Source organism: Teleopsis dalmanni, chromosome X, assembly GCF_002237135.1.
Source record: "Teleopsis dalmanni isolate 2A chromosome X, ASM223713v2, whole genome shotgun sequence".
Lineage (NCBI taxonomy): Eukaryota > Metazoa > Arthropoda > Insecta > Diptera > Diopsidae > Teleopsis > Teleopsis dalmanni.
Window position 1 is genome coordinate 90,554,489 of NC_051848.1, and position 15,541 is coordinate 90,570,029.

Below are 15,541 nucleotides of genomic sequence, written 5' to 3' on the forward strand. Positions count from 1 at the left end.
CGACACAGTGTCACATTTGCAAATAGTTGATTGAATTAAGCACCTTCATGAAGTCTGGAAGCACAAACACCTCAATCGGAATATCATCAGAGTGATTACTAATTACATTTAATTTATTCGAATCATGCGAAACGATTTTTAGAAATTTCGTTCCAATAATTTGGTGTTCATACAATACCTTCGCAACTGTCCTATTCACCAGCTAAACTCTTAAGGGACTTATAGGACTAAAGGGTTTTTTCAAAAATAGATGAGATAAAAACGAAATCGTTGTACGGATTCATGACTATAGCCAAAATTGTATTCCATGGTACTTCTCAAATTGGAAACAATGCTGGCACAGGCTAATGTCAATGGCGATTGTATCACAATACATTATGTCATAAATTTGAAGAAGTATTATCAATAAATTCTCGTGATATGTAACCAAGCCTACTATAATCAATATATAAATATATCTGAATTATTTTAAGATATTTATGAAATAAATTTTGTGTTTTATTTTTTAGTCCTATGTGAAATTTGTCAAAATTTTGAGAGTAATTTTCTTGAAATATTTATAAATAAAAAACACTAAATTGAAAAAAACTTGTAAAAGAAATATATTATATTATTTAATTTTAAATTTTATTTAGCAATTCTTAAAATTCCAGGAGTCGAAAGCACTCCCAAAAGTGAATGGAGACACTTTGTCGGGGATATTTGTCAAACAAAAACACATTTTAAGGTATGAGCTTCATCTAGTCATTTACAAATATTGAATTTGTTTCAGTAATCTAACTAGAAGAGTAATACGAAAGAGCTAAGTCATAAAAGAACCTAGCGCAATGCTTTACTAAACTGTTTTCTATATCTTTAAATTCAACAACATCGTTTCATACTAGAAATATTTAATGAACAAATATTTAATATTATTTACTATAATTGCACGTATTTTTGTTTTGTAGTATTTCGTAAATGTCTCCATGAACTGCCATAGATCCGCCTACAATGTACCTACGATAAGGTCGGTACATAAAAGTAATGAATATGAGTATGAATTTGAAGTATGAATATTATTGTCACAATATTTTTAGTTGCTTCAACTTAGTTGAGCATAAGTTATTACATTAGCATACAGTAGAACTTTTACATAGAACTATTTATTTTTGCTTTCATGATTCCTGTATTATATATTCATAATACATTATTACATTATCTATACTTTATTAGAAAAAAAGCAATCGATCTTACAAGAAGCCTAGCAGCTGCAAAATAGATCTATTAAATAGGTTTTAATAGGCGATTACACAATCGTGGGTACCGCAATTTAATGACGAATTTTAGTAACTGTTATGTTATACTATTATACCTTATTTACTATTCTTCATATGATTATAGATTGATTCGCGTGATATCGCTTTAAATAATGTGATCAATGTAGATAAGAATCGAATTTGCCAATTTTACAAACTAGTGAATATGGTTTAAGAGAAGATGCAAAGTTCTGCTTTTTGTGTAATCAACACTTTTGAATAAGCACAGTTTAAATTAAACAAGACGACTCACTACTAAGTACACGGGTTTTGAAGAACACGCTGAAATGAATATTTCGACCGTTACATTTATTTTTATTACATAAAATATATTTTTTTAAGAAGAATGAAGAAGATTTCACTTTTCAGAAAAAGAACTAAAAGAAATGTGAAACATTTAATGTTAGAAGTAGATATTTATATCTAATATTAATTAATTAATTAACTTTATAATATCTCATTTTCTCAATTTTTGATTTATTTTCGTATTTCTATACACAAATACGTATCACAGTGACTAAACGCACACAATATGGTGTTCTAACACCAATTCGAATAGTATTTGAGATCTAACACCAATCATTTCTTGACGTAATAGTGACTACGCCGCTAAACACAAACCTTGAAACTTCGACAGATGAAGAATCTAATATTTTTATAAAATATCTTTCATATAAAAACAATAGTAATTGTAATTTTTTCTCTTATATTGCTTTACAGTTCAGTAATCAAACATGCCTGGTGTTCTATTTAAAGCAGTTTTTGAAGTGAAGGAAGTTAACCCAAACGTTAACACGTTTGGGCGCTGCTCAAATTTGATTTGTCAATGTGAAAGCATTTATTTAGAACTGGAACTATTTAACTTCGTATATCCAATAGAACTTGGTGAGAAGTTCTTTTTCGTACTTTCCAATACCTTGCGCAATGATGGCAAATGTGATAGCGACCTGGATAGTTCCGACGAACAGGAATGCGGGTACGCGGCTGATTACGACTATGTTATATTTGGCAAAATTACTGAAACATATACTAAAGAACCTGATGGCAAAATATCGCAACAACAAACTGTTGTAGGCTCATTTGGGGGTTTGAAGATGTTAATTAAAACCCTTCCCGAAAAGTTAAACAAACTTCATGCAGACCAACGGGTCTATATGCTATTATCGAAAGTGCCTCCGGATACCAAATGCAATGAATTTTATAAAAATAAGAGTTAAGATTCAATTCAATATACTGTAGTAAATTAAAGTTCTGTGTTCACATACAAAATATTCATTGTTGTTATTCTTATTACAAAAAATCTTACAAATACTCATAACAATAACGATTAAGGGTACAAAATTAAGTAAATCGATATATGGCATAGTTTCACAAAAAATCAAACACACACACGTTTGAAAATACATTAGGTAACAATATCTTGAAGTTATAAAAGTATATTATTTTTATTTAAAATATATTTTCTATGATTGCTTCCGACTCTCCTGCTTGAAATCCTGCAAAATACTGCAATCACTTGCTGCCGACAATGGCCGACCAGAAAGGAGCAAAGTATTAAAAATGCCATTTGATTTCCGCTGCAATTCTGCTGGACTGCCATCTTCGACAATTTTCCCGTTTTCCAATACAATAATTCGATCATAGTCCAATATGGTGGACAGCCGATGCTGTAAGTTGTCAAAGAAAAGTTTGTTCAATTTTCATATAAAATTCTTGAACTTAAATTTATAAGAAATATTCTGACTTACAGCAATTGTAAGTATGGTACGTCCCTGAAATGCCTTATGGGCCGCAGCAAGTAGTGCATTTTCTGTTGTACTATCTAAGGAACTTGTAGCTTCATCCAATATGAGGCACACCGAACCACGTAAAATTGCACGTGCCAAACAGAATAGTTGCCGATGCCCAGCACTAAGAGTAGAGCCACCGTCCGTTATTTCTGTGTCTAAAAAGAACAAATTTAGATTTATTTATATTAAATTTTTGTAAATTTATTTTGGGTTTTGTTATTTTATTTAATTTCAGTCAATTTGCTTAGTCAACCAACTAGAAATTTTGAGTAAATTGTTTTTAGTGCACTTGCTGCAATCCTGAATGAAATATCACTAAACCGTTCATCCTCTACCAGTGCTTTTAACAATTTATGCGCAAATAGAAAAAAAACAATATAAACAAAAATTTATTTAAAAGTTAAACTTTGAATCACAGCAATATTACAACGAAGCCGGCAACGACATGGATACATGCAATTGGAAAATTTTCTAACTTATCACATTACAAATTCCAATCCAATCGAAAATAAACATGATCTTTCATATTCGCCTGAATACTAAATCTGCCCCAAATGAATTCCGAAAGCCATGAAGCACTTGTACAACAATTTTCACAAAACACAGGCAGACTCCTGTGATAAGTCGCCTATCCTCTCTCGTCCTATGCTATCGTATTCTATTCCATTCTGTACTGTCCTCTACTGTTCTATACTGTCATTGCCTTCTGCTTGTACTTTAATATGAGCAACCATATAAATGAACTTGTAAAGCATTTGCAAGCATTTTCCCCTAAAATTTTGTATTTCGTGCCCCTTTTTTCCCGGTTTGTTGCTTTCATTTTGTGTTTTGGTATTTATTTGTGTTTACTTACCCAAACCCTGCGGCATTTGTACATTGACGAATTCCTTTAACTGTGCCAATTCAAGGCAATTCCAAAGCGCCAAATCCGAATAGTAACCCGGCGGGTCGAGATTCTCTCGTATTGTTGCATTGAATAAATGCACATCCTGTGGGATTATCGATAATCTAGTACGTATCTCGTCAGGATGAATTTGTGTTATGTCGACATCATCGATGCGAATGCGACCACTTGTCGTTTGTAATACACCGAACAGGGAGAAGGCCAAAGAGGATTTGCCGCTGCCGGTACGACCACAGATGCCAATCTATTTAAGCATGTACATTTTATTCGTACACACACACATATGTATTATCAGACGTACGGTTTGAGTTTCGTAGAAGTGCATAAAGTAATGAAAAAAAGTTCAGAAAACAAAATTAAAATGAGAAAAATTTTATATATTATCTTATTTTGAATTGAAGTACTTTTAAAAATATAAATGCGCTTAGAATTAATTTCAAAAAATAATTGCATATCAAAAATTTATTGAGTGGATTCTTGCAATTATCTAACAGATAAATGTCCTCACAAATAAATCCATATAATTCAAAAGCGAGTGGAAAGCTTTTCAGAGCAAATGTGATAATTTATAGAAACAGTTTAGTAGCATGAATATAACATCTGAATTGAAATTTATCAAGGATTAGAAGACTAAACGAAGCACAAATAATTATCAACGATTTACATTTTATTAATTAAAAACAAAAGTTCTTAATAAGTTCTTCATTCTTCGTGTTTTTCTTTGAACGAGATATTATCACGCTTAACACTGATGTGAGTACCTTTAGTCTATGCCATATGAAAACCATAATGCGTGATACTTTATCACACCCCTCTCGACGTGAACCTGTTCTTCATGTTGACTATCACTTCGACATAACAGAACATCATAGATCTGGAGAGGAAAATTCGACATACCCCGTTATCTCCGGTATTATTCGACCCATGCTGATGAGATGAATGGTATTACGTTAGTGCATCTATAAACGGAGGCTTTCAAGTTACTGACGCCCTCTATAACTTAGCCTTGGCCAAGTATAGCGGATCTCTGCTCTGGACTTTCGCTTTCTCCGCAACTCGTGGGTTAAATCATAAATAAACTAAACACAAAGAAAATAAAATACTTTGGTAGCAAGAAGTTCGGCTACACAGAGCTCAAAACCTTCGGACACTACGTGTCTAAATAATGCACCCATCGCGATTTGTAGCGGTAATAAAATGGTGCGCGTCAACAAGCCACCCAGCGCATCTATGCGTTCTCGACCACTAATTCGGTTAGGACCTCCGTCAAGAAGGGGTTACAAAGAACGGCGAGCGGCGACTGCTCGAAAGATACGGTAATGTTTTGGTCACATCCGAATCAATGAAGTCCAGGACTGCCTGAGCAAAGAAGGTTCTCAGTACCTCGAAGAACGAACAAGAACCTGCATCGAAGCGACAGCGCTCATTAGATCATTCAGCTTTAAAACCAAATGCCAAAAAGGTAAAACTTCGTAGCAACGTCACCAATGTAAAATCATTTTGCGACATGCTAAGGGGCTCGATAATAATGTAGGTAATTGATGAAAGTGATCCTAATTGCACAATCACATTTGTTAAGTGGGACTAAGCTTAAACTCCCTGATATTTACGTCGATCTACTAAAAGACTTTTCCGGTGACGGCCCCACATGTTGCGAAAGTAGATGACATCAGGACATGTGTAACTAATCGCCTGCGCAGACAAAGTTCTGATGATCTTTTCCGCAAAGCGATCTCCAGAATTGGTGAGATATGTTCAGGCGCCAAACTCAAGTTTGTTTATAAGAAGCAAATCCCTAGCCAATCCAGAGTACGTACCTAGATTGCAGCCGAGCCGTCGTATCTTCAACGGATTCTGGAGCTGGTTAGGAAACCGTCAACTTACGACAGCAACGTGGAAGATCACAAAGTATCCTTGGCTACTTTGGCGAGATGTAATGGTGTCATAAACCACAGTTTTTCAACCATTACAATTAGAATTTATAAAAAGAATGAGGAGCAACCCTCACACCGAATTAAATGAGTCCATTAACACTGCAAGGCGCTGTTGACACCCTAAAGGAAATGGGCGACATTAGACTTGCCCCCGCAAGTCAGCGGCAACGAAGCCGATATGGTCGTTGGGCAAGAGCTATAAGTTCATAGAGATCTTGTGTGCAGATTCAGGACTAAAAATTTGTATTTGATATATGCGGTCAACAACGGTGAGCCCTAGATCTTGCATACTAATGAAGAAAAAATATAATGCTCTCATGCTTTCGGAAGATAGTGACAAAGACCTGAGATCCTGAGAATACGAAAAGGAAATACAATCAAGTTACCTGAAACAGCTAACCAACACACAGTGTGACTAAACACAAAATCAGGCAGTCAAAATTCGATATTTTCGGAACCAGTAGAGATATTGATATGAAACTTCCCGAAATTTTATCCAAACATGGAATATTTAGCGTGGTCCCAAGATTACTTAAAAACTATGATAGATAGAAAGCTGAATTTTGATGTTCGGAAAACTTATATTATTATCTAGATTCGAAAATTTTTTTATGCAAAATTTTCATATTAAATCGTTTATTATTGTTAAAAAAACTTTTCACACTTATTGGACTATATATATACATGACGTACATGACGTTTTTTGCTATTTATTCAAAAATGATCATTTTTGATTTTTTTAAAATTTTAATTATCAATAAAATTTTATTAGCGAAATTACACAAAAAGTCAGTAATTTTTTCATGATCATTTTCACTTCTATCTGTAATACCCGAAAAAGGTGTCCGAATTTTTTCATAAAATTTTTCCTCCTAATAGCCAAATAGTGAAACTTTACAACAACAAAAATTGGAGTATAGTGACCTCAGAAACCAGTGAAAAATAACGAAAAATATGATCTTCAATAAACACAAATCACCAGGACCAGATGGTGTACATCTAATTAATCTTCAGAAGCCTTGGGTGCTAATAAACGCGGCTCTTGACCATTTTTGAACATTGTCTTACCTTAAACCATGTTCCAACTCAACAAAGAAAGGTCAAACTTGTTCTTATTCTCAAAACCGTACTTACTTAAAGGTCATTGTATTTTAGGTAACGATGCAAGGAGACTGAATCTCCTTTTCAATCATAATGTCGCAGTTGTGGTAAGAACGATGAAAGTGCCTCCCATCTGCTTTGTTTCTGTCGGGCTCATACGCAGCTCCGCTTTAACACTTTAGAGGCTTTCTTTTTTGAGGATCTTGACGACCTGCAAGACCTTCCTATAAATAGCATTATAAGCTTTACCAAAGGTTCTAAGTGGTTCTAACCCTTGGGTTTTTAATTACACGGTAACACAATGGGCCTATCGGTCTAAGTGGATTCTTTGAAAACGCGAGTATAACCACACCTAAGAACAAAAGTTAAAGGATTGAAAGCAAACAGTTATCGCACTAGTTTTAACTATAAGTGATACCAGCTACCAGCAGAAAAAATTTGCAAAAAGAAAAATATGATTTTTTTAATCCTAACCAGCGACGAAAATTGCTTTCTGCAACTACTCTTCAACATCGACAGTGAAGTATTCCTACTATATAGGTTACCCAAGCACTGGCAACCTCACAGGTGATTGTTCATTTGCTGCCTGTTGTATTTTTATCACGTCAATATTTCTTGCTCTTCCATAATAATAAATAACTCAGTTTACGATTTCAATCAAACTGATCTGAGACTTTTTCGAATCTTCTCTTTATTATAACATTTTTTCCTTGCTATTAAAATATGAACCATCCCTAATGGACATTCTCCCTCTTTTTTTACTCTATTCTATTTTTATTTCCACCATTCCATTGTTTAGGCATTTTACTTTTCGCTTTTATTAATTTTTGTTGTTTTGTTCTTATTTATTTAGATGTCTTATTTTTTTCGGCTTTGTGTTCCACAGCACAATTTTTTTTTTTTGTTCTTAAAGTACCATGTATAACTCCAAGCTAGTTCTTTGCTTTTTTTCCAATTATCTACTTTTTGTACATTCATTCAATTGTTTGTACTCTTTCATCTCTCCGTCCGTTACGTTTTGTTGTTTTCTTCTTAACTCACAAACAACTTTTGTTCCTATATCTAATATGTTATTGCTTGTGACCAGAACCCGATTCAAAAACGATTAAAATATTTGAATTATTCGACTTGCAAAATTCGCCTAGTATAACCTTAAGTAAACATTAATCTACCAAGACTATATACTTTCGTATTATGATAACATTAGCTACGGAAATAATATTCCTGAAATCGAATACCAGGAACAGCTTTTTACTCTCCATACCGTGATAGTAATTTTATTGGGTTCCTCATTTATCGCAACAAACTACTCATCAGGTTTCTCTCTAAAATGTTTGGAGGCAAGATACCTTGTGATCAAAAAAGAACTTATTCGTTCTGTTTTTGAATTCCTGCGCTTATCCAATCGGTAAATTTTTTTTATTTTCACGCTAGCAACACTATTATACACATTCTGTCAAAGTTTAACGCACGACAAGCTTTTGTTTGGCGTCTATACGAAGAAGTAAAAAAATTTTCGTGTGGCGATTTTCATAATGGATCAAAAATTTCATTTAAAAAAAACGTCGTTGTGATGTGGCCAAAGAGATGATTTCCAACGCAGATAGTGATCTGACCCCACAACCATCGAACGCATCATAACTGGTGTTGCCACATGGGTCTATGAATTTGATATGGCCACCAAACAACAATCGACCGAATACCGAATGGTGCTTCGAAGGTGAACCGAAACCGAAAAGAGAACCCCAAAGTCGGTCCAACATCAAGTTTCTGCTGACTGTTTTCTTCGATATTCATAGTGTAGTGTGGTGCACTATGAATTCCTTCCTGACGGTCAAACGGTCAATAAGGAGGATTATTTGACCGTTATGCGTCGTTTGCATGAGGCCATTTGCAAAAAGAAGCCAGATTTATGGAAGGAAAACTCATGGATTTTACACCATGATAACGCACCGGCTCACACAGCGTTGGTTGTGTCGCAATTTTCTCCATCAATATCATCAACTCCACCAATATCATCAACCAAGCACCGAGCACCGTACTCTCCAGATATGGCCCCGTGTGACTTTTTCCTCTTCCCACGACTCAAATTGCCATTGCGAGGAACGCGTTTTCAGACCATAGTGGCCATAAAAGAGAATTCGCTGCGTGAACTAAAGGTCATATAAAACTTGAACCTTCGTGAACCTTCGGCGGCCTATAAAACTTGAATGGAAAATTGAATCAAGCGTGGGCATGCATGTATTGCCGCAGGAGGAGAGTACTTTTAAGGCGATAATAAAGAAAATTATTAAAAATTAAAATTTTGTGTGTTTTTTAACTTCTCGTTCTTTTCTGATCAAATGGTATGTCCACTACAAGCAGCAAATACTATCTGAATCAAATTAGGTTCTCTGAATCTATAACTCTACTTCTTGTGATGTTGCCCATTTGTAGTCATATCCTAATATACACACTTATTCAAGTCCTATTAATTGAAGCGGTAAAAATTGATCTGCATTTCGCTCTATCTTTCACCTAACTCTTAGCTTACACCTCTTGACTATTCTGATCGCAACATATTATGCAAAGTATTGCTAGTTTCTTTTTAGCAAAACTTTGGACTATGACAACATAAATATTGCCATTAGTAACATCAGTTAATTCCTCATTTATTCATTATTATAATTTATATGCATGGTTTTCCTCCACTGATATAACACATACCTTGCTTGTATAAAATCTACCCAAAAGAACATTCAGAAACGGTCGAACTGAGAAATTTTAAATAGTTTCCTAAATATTCGAACCATGATTGCTTGCTTTCAAATAACGGCTTTATCAGACCTTAACCTTTCATCTCTTCCACTGTCATTATTTCTGTAATTTTCACTCTTAATTTTTTTACACTTTTTTGATTTTTTTCAATTATATATCTACCTCTCTATTCTCGGTTTTTGAAAATTCTATGCAATTTGTTTATCCAATTGTTAGGAGTAACAGAGAAATAAACCTCATTACTTTAATAGTAAAATTTGGAACATTGCCTAAGCTTCAGCAAATTTCATTTTCAAATAACAAGACAAAGTACTTTCTCTAGTCAAAGATTTTGGATCTGTTCATCTGTTGTTTTTGTTTTTAGCCCTTAGCACGGAATAAACAAATTTTTCTACCTATAAGGAAATAAATTATAAAATTGGCCTCGTTTACCCACATTTCAAGTTATTAGTTTTTTTTGTTTTTTTTTTTTATATTGTCACAATTTTGGTTATTGTCGACATTTAATGGATTTCATGCACTTCACATTTGATGCACTGCTGGCGGGTCGGCTTGGATCGGTTTGAATAGGTTGGGGCGGTGCACATTTGGAGTGATGAAATAAAGTAGCAACTGTAAAATGCAACAACGAAAGCAAATAAAAAGTTAATAAAAATATGTTATACAAAACGGCTTCCAACGAAATGTAAATAAAAGCTATGAAAAAAGAGCAAAGAACAATTTGTGTCACGGTGACTTGCATATGTGCTGCTAAAGTGTCGAAATTGGAACAATATTTGGCGGTAAGTGAAGTATTCTGTATTTATGTATGAATACAAAAGAAGAACTTAGACCAGCGACAACTCAAAACGGTTCAGAACTGCACCAACAAACAAAAAAATCGAAATAACAACAGCGATGATTTTGTTTTTGTTTCGAGTTGGCCACACTTTCGCTGCAAATGGTTGGCGGTAAATTTAAATTTAAATTTAGTTGTAAAACAAAATACTGAGCTGACGGGTTGTGGTTTCTGGAAGCCAAACACTGCAGCGTTAAAATAAATAAATAAACCAGAATAAAATTTGATATGCAATTTTCTAACAGTAACGAATTATTTTAGTGAGGTCAGTCGTATCAGTTTGCATTGCATGCGGTGCCTGAATAGAGTAGAGAACGAGAAGAGTTCGAGCGCGTTGCAAAATAACGTACTTATTTAAAAATCACAAGTACAGAACAGTAGCAGAGAAATGATAAAAGACCAAAGTTACAGAAATTTAGTTTCAAATTTGACAGCTGTCAGGTTGTGTACTTGATGGGGTGCGGGTACAGTATGGTGCTGCCTCAAGCGTAAACTCTTAAGTACACAAGAAGTTTCAGTTCCTTATTTATCTTTTAAAATACGTCCTGAATGCTTGGCAATTTTAGTACGAAATAAATAAATAAAATTATGTGGAGAAATTCTAATATTATTTTGCTGGTTTATTTTCACTTACCCTTTGACCTGCCGGTATCTTTAATGTCAAATTTGTGATTACATTCTCGCTTTTGCCTTCGTATTTTAAGCTGACACTTTCAAAGCTGATGTCACCGCGTTGTGGCCATGAAATTGGTACCGTTTTGTCTGTAATATGCAAACCCAAAACCAAACATCAACATCAGGAGCAGCAAATTTAATATATTTACAAATATTATTTGTGTTTATTCTGTAAACTAGTCCAATTTAGACTTTCTACATAAAATACAACTTAAAATACATATTTGTATGAAAGACTTAAAAAATTATACGAGGTTAGTATTAGAAATTTTATCGAGTGATGCCTACTAGATTTAAAACGCCTCTTACGACGTGCATGTCTTACCTCGGGAATATTCTAACCCCTTTCCCGTGTGGAATATAATCAATAAGCCCAAATGATTGCCAACTTTTTTTAGATTAAAATAAAGAAATCGATATGAAGCATGTCTTACTTTAAGATGATGGTACCAAAAGCTTCACAACACGTCAATTTTTTGGCTTTGTTGCTCAAGAAACTTCTCAAGGATGTATTGTAAATTTCACATTGTAATTTGATAACTCTAGACGTTTTTTTCGGAGTTATGTAAAATAAAGCGTTATGGCAAATAACTGTCAAAGTCTATATGCTTTAATATCAAATATCCTTTACGTAACAGTCGAGTTATTGCAACCCATCTGCTTACAAGTGGTTGAAATTGTCTCAATTATATCTAGTACTGTAACAAAATCGTGAAGCACGTTTAATCGATTTTGTACTTTATACCTAAGATATTATTGAAATCTCACTACGATGAATAACCAAGAATAAACCATAAACCTATTTGCACATATACGATTATTTTGATTTTATTAGAAATCAATAGAAAACGAATATGAATATATATAATCAGATTACACAATTCTTTGATAAAGAATAAGTTATACGTAAAGAAAGTATGGATGCATTGGTACTAGATGCTACCTCACAAAAATACCCACGACCTGATTTTGAAACTTGAATATAATATATATATTGAACAATGTTAAAGAAGCACCCGAATGCAATCAGAACACCTTGATTGCCTCCAAGTTATTCTTTGAAGCGTTAAACGCCTCTCCACTTCAAAAATGGACGGTTAGTAGATGAAGCAACAACCGAATGCAGCTAAATATTCTACTGTATACACAATTTGATATGAACTCTATCAAAAAAATGATGGGCAAATAGTATTCATAAGGCAGATCCTTCTATCTATAGAAGAAAATTATAGGAAATTGCAAAAACATTTTCGCAGCATTTTTAGTCTGTCTTCCCCACAAATCCAGAATTCAATGCATTTGAAGACAGTGAAGTCGACCTCCTTGGATTAGTACTCTTATTCATATAAAATACATTTTAAGAAATAATGTTACGAAACAGTGAACTCAATTGTTTGACTTTGGCATAATTAATGGAATTGTCACGTTCCTTAAAATACTGGCATGTCATTGCCATGAAATAATGTAATGAAAATATATTATATATGCTTTCAGCGTTTTATTTTCTAGTATATAGCAATTTATCGATTGCCAGTAATGATCCTTTGTATTTTAATCAGTCCCTGAAATTTTATTGATAAATTCAGAATTAAACATAATTTATAACTGCAACTTAAAAACTTAAAAAGCAAACAGGGTAACACTCTTAAAATATGAAACATTGTTTATGCTCCTTGTCAGTTGGTATTAAGTGCACTCAAAATAATAAAGTAAAGTACTATAAAGTTGAAGGTTATGAAGTATTAATAATTTTTTGAATGTTTGTATGTGAAAAATCTTTGTTTTAGTGGTTTAATTTCTATGTTGGCAACACTCTTTCTAGTAGGAAGTATTTTTATAAATGACTGCTGATTTATATTGCATAAGTTTTGTCAAGTTAATACAAGTATACGATGACTTGTTTAATAGACTAAGAAAATCATGGACCGATATTTTTTCTAAAATGCTCTCGGTCGGAGAGCTACATTTAGGTAATGCGCTATAAATCACCAAGGCATAAAGATAATTATTTAACTTTAATAATCACACCATATATATAAATGGCTTTTGCGGAATTTAATCGAAATAAAATATTCCCAAATCGATACTCATAAAATTATTTTTAAAAATATTAGAATATCTCCCCCGTCTATTTATATGAATGTCTATGTTTGTATTGCAATTTGTTTGTTTGTAGATATTTAATGCCACACCAAAAGGCGTTTTTGAAAGATTTATGTTCCTCCCAAGTGTCACTCAAATAAACTGGATATCACCGCAATCACTTCACCACACCCACCCATTTTTCTACTGCTCTACACCACCCACACTGTTATCTAAAAGAGGTGCTTTAGTAATTTTTTTCCTTCTTGTTGTTGTTTTCTCCATGGCTGCTGTGGTGAATTTATGTGTATTTAAAAGCACATAAAATGCCATGTGTCTGCTTCTGTAAATAATTGTAAATTTATTTTGGTTAATAATTTAATATTACAATTTATAGAGTGTCAAGATAAATTGTGCTGAAGGAAGGTCTGCATTCAAAACAAAAATTACATATAAAAAATATGCATTTTGTATGTTAAAAAATTGTTGATTGAAAATTTTGCAACACTGAACAGAAGTGACACATTTATTGTGGAATTATAGTTCGTTTTTAATTTTCCTTTGGTTTGAAAACATATTTAAACACAAATTAAAAAAATGAAAACGCATTAAAAGCGTATATACAAATCTAAGGGAGTTAAATGGGAACACCAGCACAACGTGCACTTCATACACATCGGTCTGTAGATATTCCATAAGAACGAATATTTAATAATGAAATAATAAATTTTTATATCAGAAGATGCACAATTTGCATCTACCCCTTAACCTAAATAAAGGAAAATAAAATTATGTGGAGAAATAATAAACATTTTTCTAAAATGGACCGTATCAAATATTTTCCAGCAGTCAGAAAATACTAAAATAATCGAAACACCCTTCTCTTCATACGTTCAGAGCGCATATTCGGCAGTTTCAACTACTTCCACATTTACGATGGACAATTATCGAGAAATGTTTTGTTTTTTAGCATTTTGGGTGTAAGAATATTGCCAACGACTTTATTATTCCTAAAACTCATTTAACAAAATTATATGCAATAATAAATACACTCGATTTGGGAAATGCCTGAAGCGTCATTTAATGCGGTCTCGAAATTCAATTTACGATAATGTTTTTAGCATTTAGCAATGAACTTAAATGAAATTTTATTCAGGTATTCCATGGTTTCTAATTTAAATATGTTTAAATGTTATTCGAAGTGGACTAAGCATCTACAATCAGGAAGTATGCGAAAATTAATTTAAAAAGAATTTTTGATTCGAATGTAATTCATAATACAAAATTTTTATTGAAATAAACTGAAAGTCAACTTAGTTATAAATCAATTTAATTAAACTCTGGTTAATCTGAGTACACCAGTGACTTTATAAATTTAACAGAAAATAATCATACCATAAAGACCACACGATCAATAATAGCTTTTCACAAGATCGTTAAATGAAATGAAGCGATCATCGATTGTTATCTGATTATGTCAAGCGCTGTTAAAACCACAAGCTGTATCGTCAGTAAATTGGGAAACAAGAGAGTCATTAATCCAGAAAGATCTGCGACGCTCTTCATTGATCAACCTTCAATATCCTTGAAAACATATAGGCTAATAGCTCCACACTTTTAAAGTACTTTAAAATTCACTGATAATGCAATTGGAAATGGTATAAAATTTACATATATGGTATTAGTTCTCAATTATTATCTCAATTATTAAAATATTTGTCACTAGCATGCTTGCAAATAAACTATAATAACTTTAGTTCAGCAACCTAGCATTTTAATTCTTAGTGTAAGGACAGTTGAAAAATATAAAACACAAACTTTTGGAACCAAATATTTTTATATACTTATTCACACAAAAGTTTGAATAATCACATTGATAGAACTTATTTTAAGAAACATATTGGTATTTTATCCACTAGCCTTCTGTACTTAAGTTATTTTTGGTATAACGATAAGTATTGATTAATATAGAGAAATAATATTACCTAATAAATATTTAAGTAATTTAATTATGCATTAAATATGTATATTACTCTATTATATGAAATTTATATTAATTACGAAGTAAACTTCTTCACTTTACCTTCGCAAGCATTTAGTGCACAGTGCTGCGTAAAAGTTGAGGACAAAGTTATTATTTTTCAATACACCAATTTCAAAAGTGA

The 15,541-nt window shown here is 32.9% G+C and overlaps 2 protein-coding genes across 5 annotated transcripts in view; one reads left to right on the top strand and one right to left on the bottom strand.

Moving 5' to 3' along the window:
• The first annotated feature begins 579 nt into the window (after nucleotides 1–579).
• Nucleotides 580–2,566, top strand: LOC119687165 (DNA-directed RNA polymerases I, II, and III subunit rpabc3-like). The gene is made up of 2 exons (XM_038101377.1): nucleotides 580–727; nucleotides 2,016–2,566. Exon 2 carries the CDS (start codon nucleotides 2,030–2,032, stop codon nucleotides 2,510–2,512), a length of 483 nt encoding a protein of 160 aa, XP_037957305.1. The 5' UTR covers nucleotides 580–727; nucleotides 2,016–2,029; the 3' UTR covers nucleotides 2,513–2,566.
• Nucleotides 2,567–2,625: 59 nt separating this feature from the next.
• Nucleotides 2,626–15,541, bottom strand: part of LOC119687166 (ATP-binding cassette sub-family C member Sur) — a 151,291-nt gene continuing 138,375 nt past the window's right edge. For all 4 annotated transcript variants that reach the window (XM_038101381.1, XM_038101380.1, XM_038101382.1 and 1 more), the window contains 4 exons: nucleotides 11,254–11,381; nucleotides 3,939–4,233; nucleotides 3,044–3,240; nucleotides 2,626–2,962 (listed from right to left, as the gene is read on the bottom strand). In XM_038101381.1, coding sequence (XP_037957309.1) covers nucleotides 2,759–2,962; nucleotides 3,044–3,240; nucleotides 3,939–4,233; nucleotides 11,254–11,381 — 824 coding nt within the window. In that variant the 3' untranslated portion in view covers nucleotides 2,626–2,758. The remainder of the gene's footprint in view (nucleotides 2,963–3,043; nucleotides 3,241–3,938; nucleotides 4,234–11,253; nucleotides 11,382–15,541) is intronic.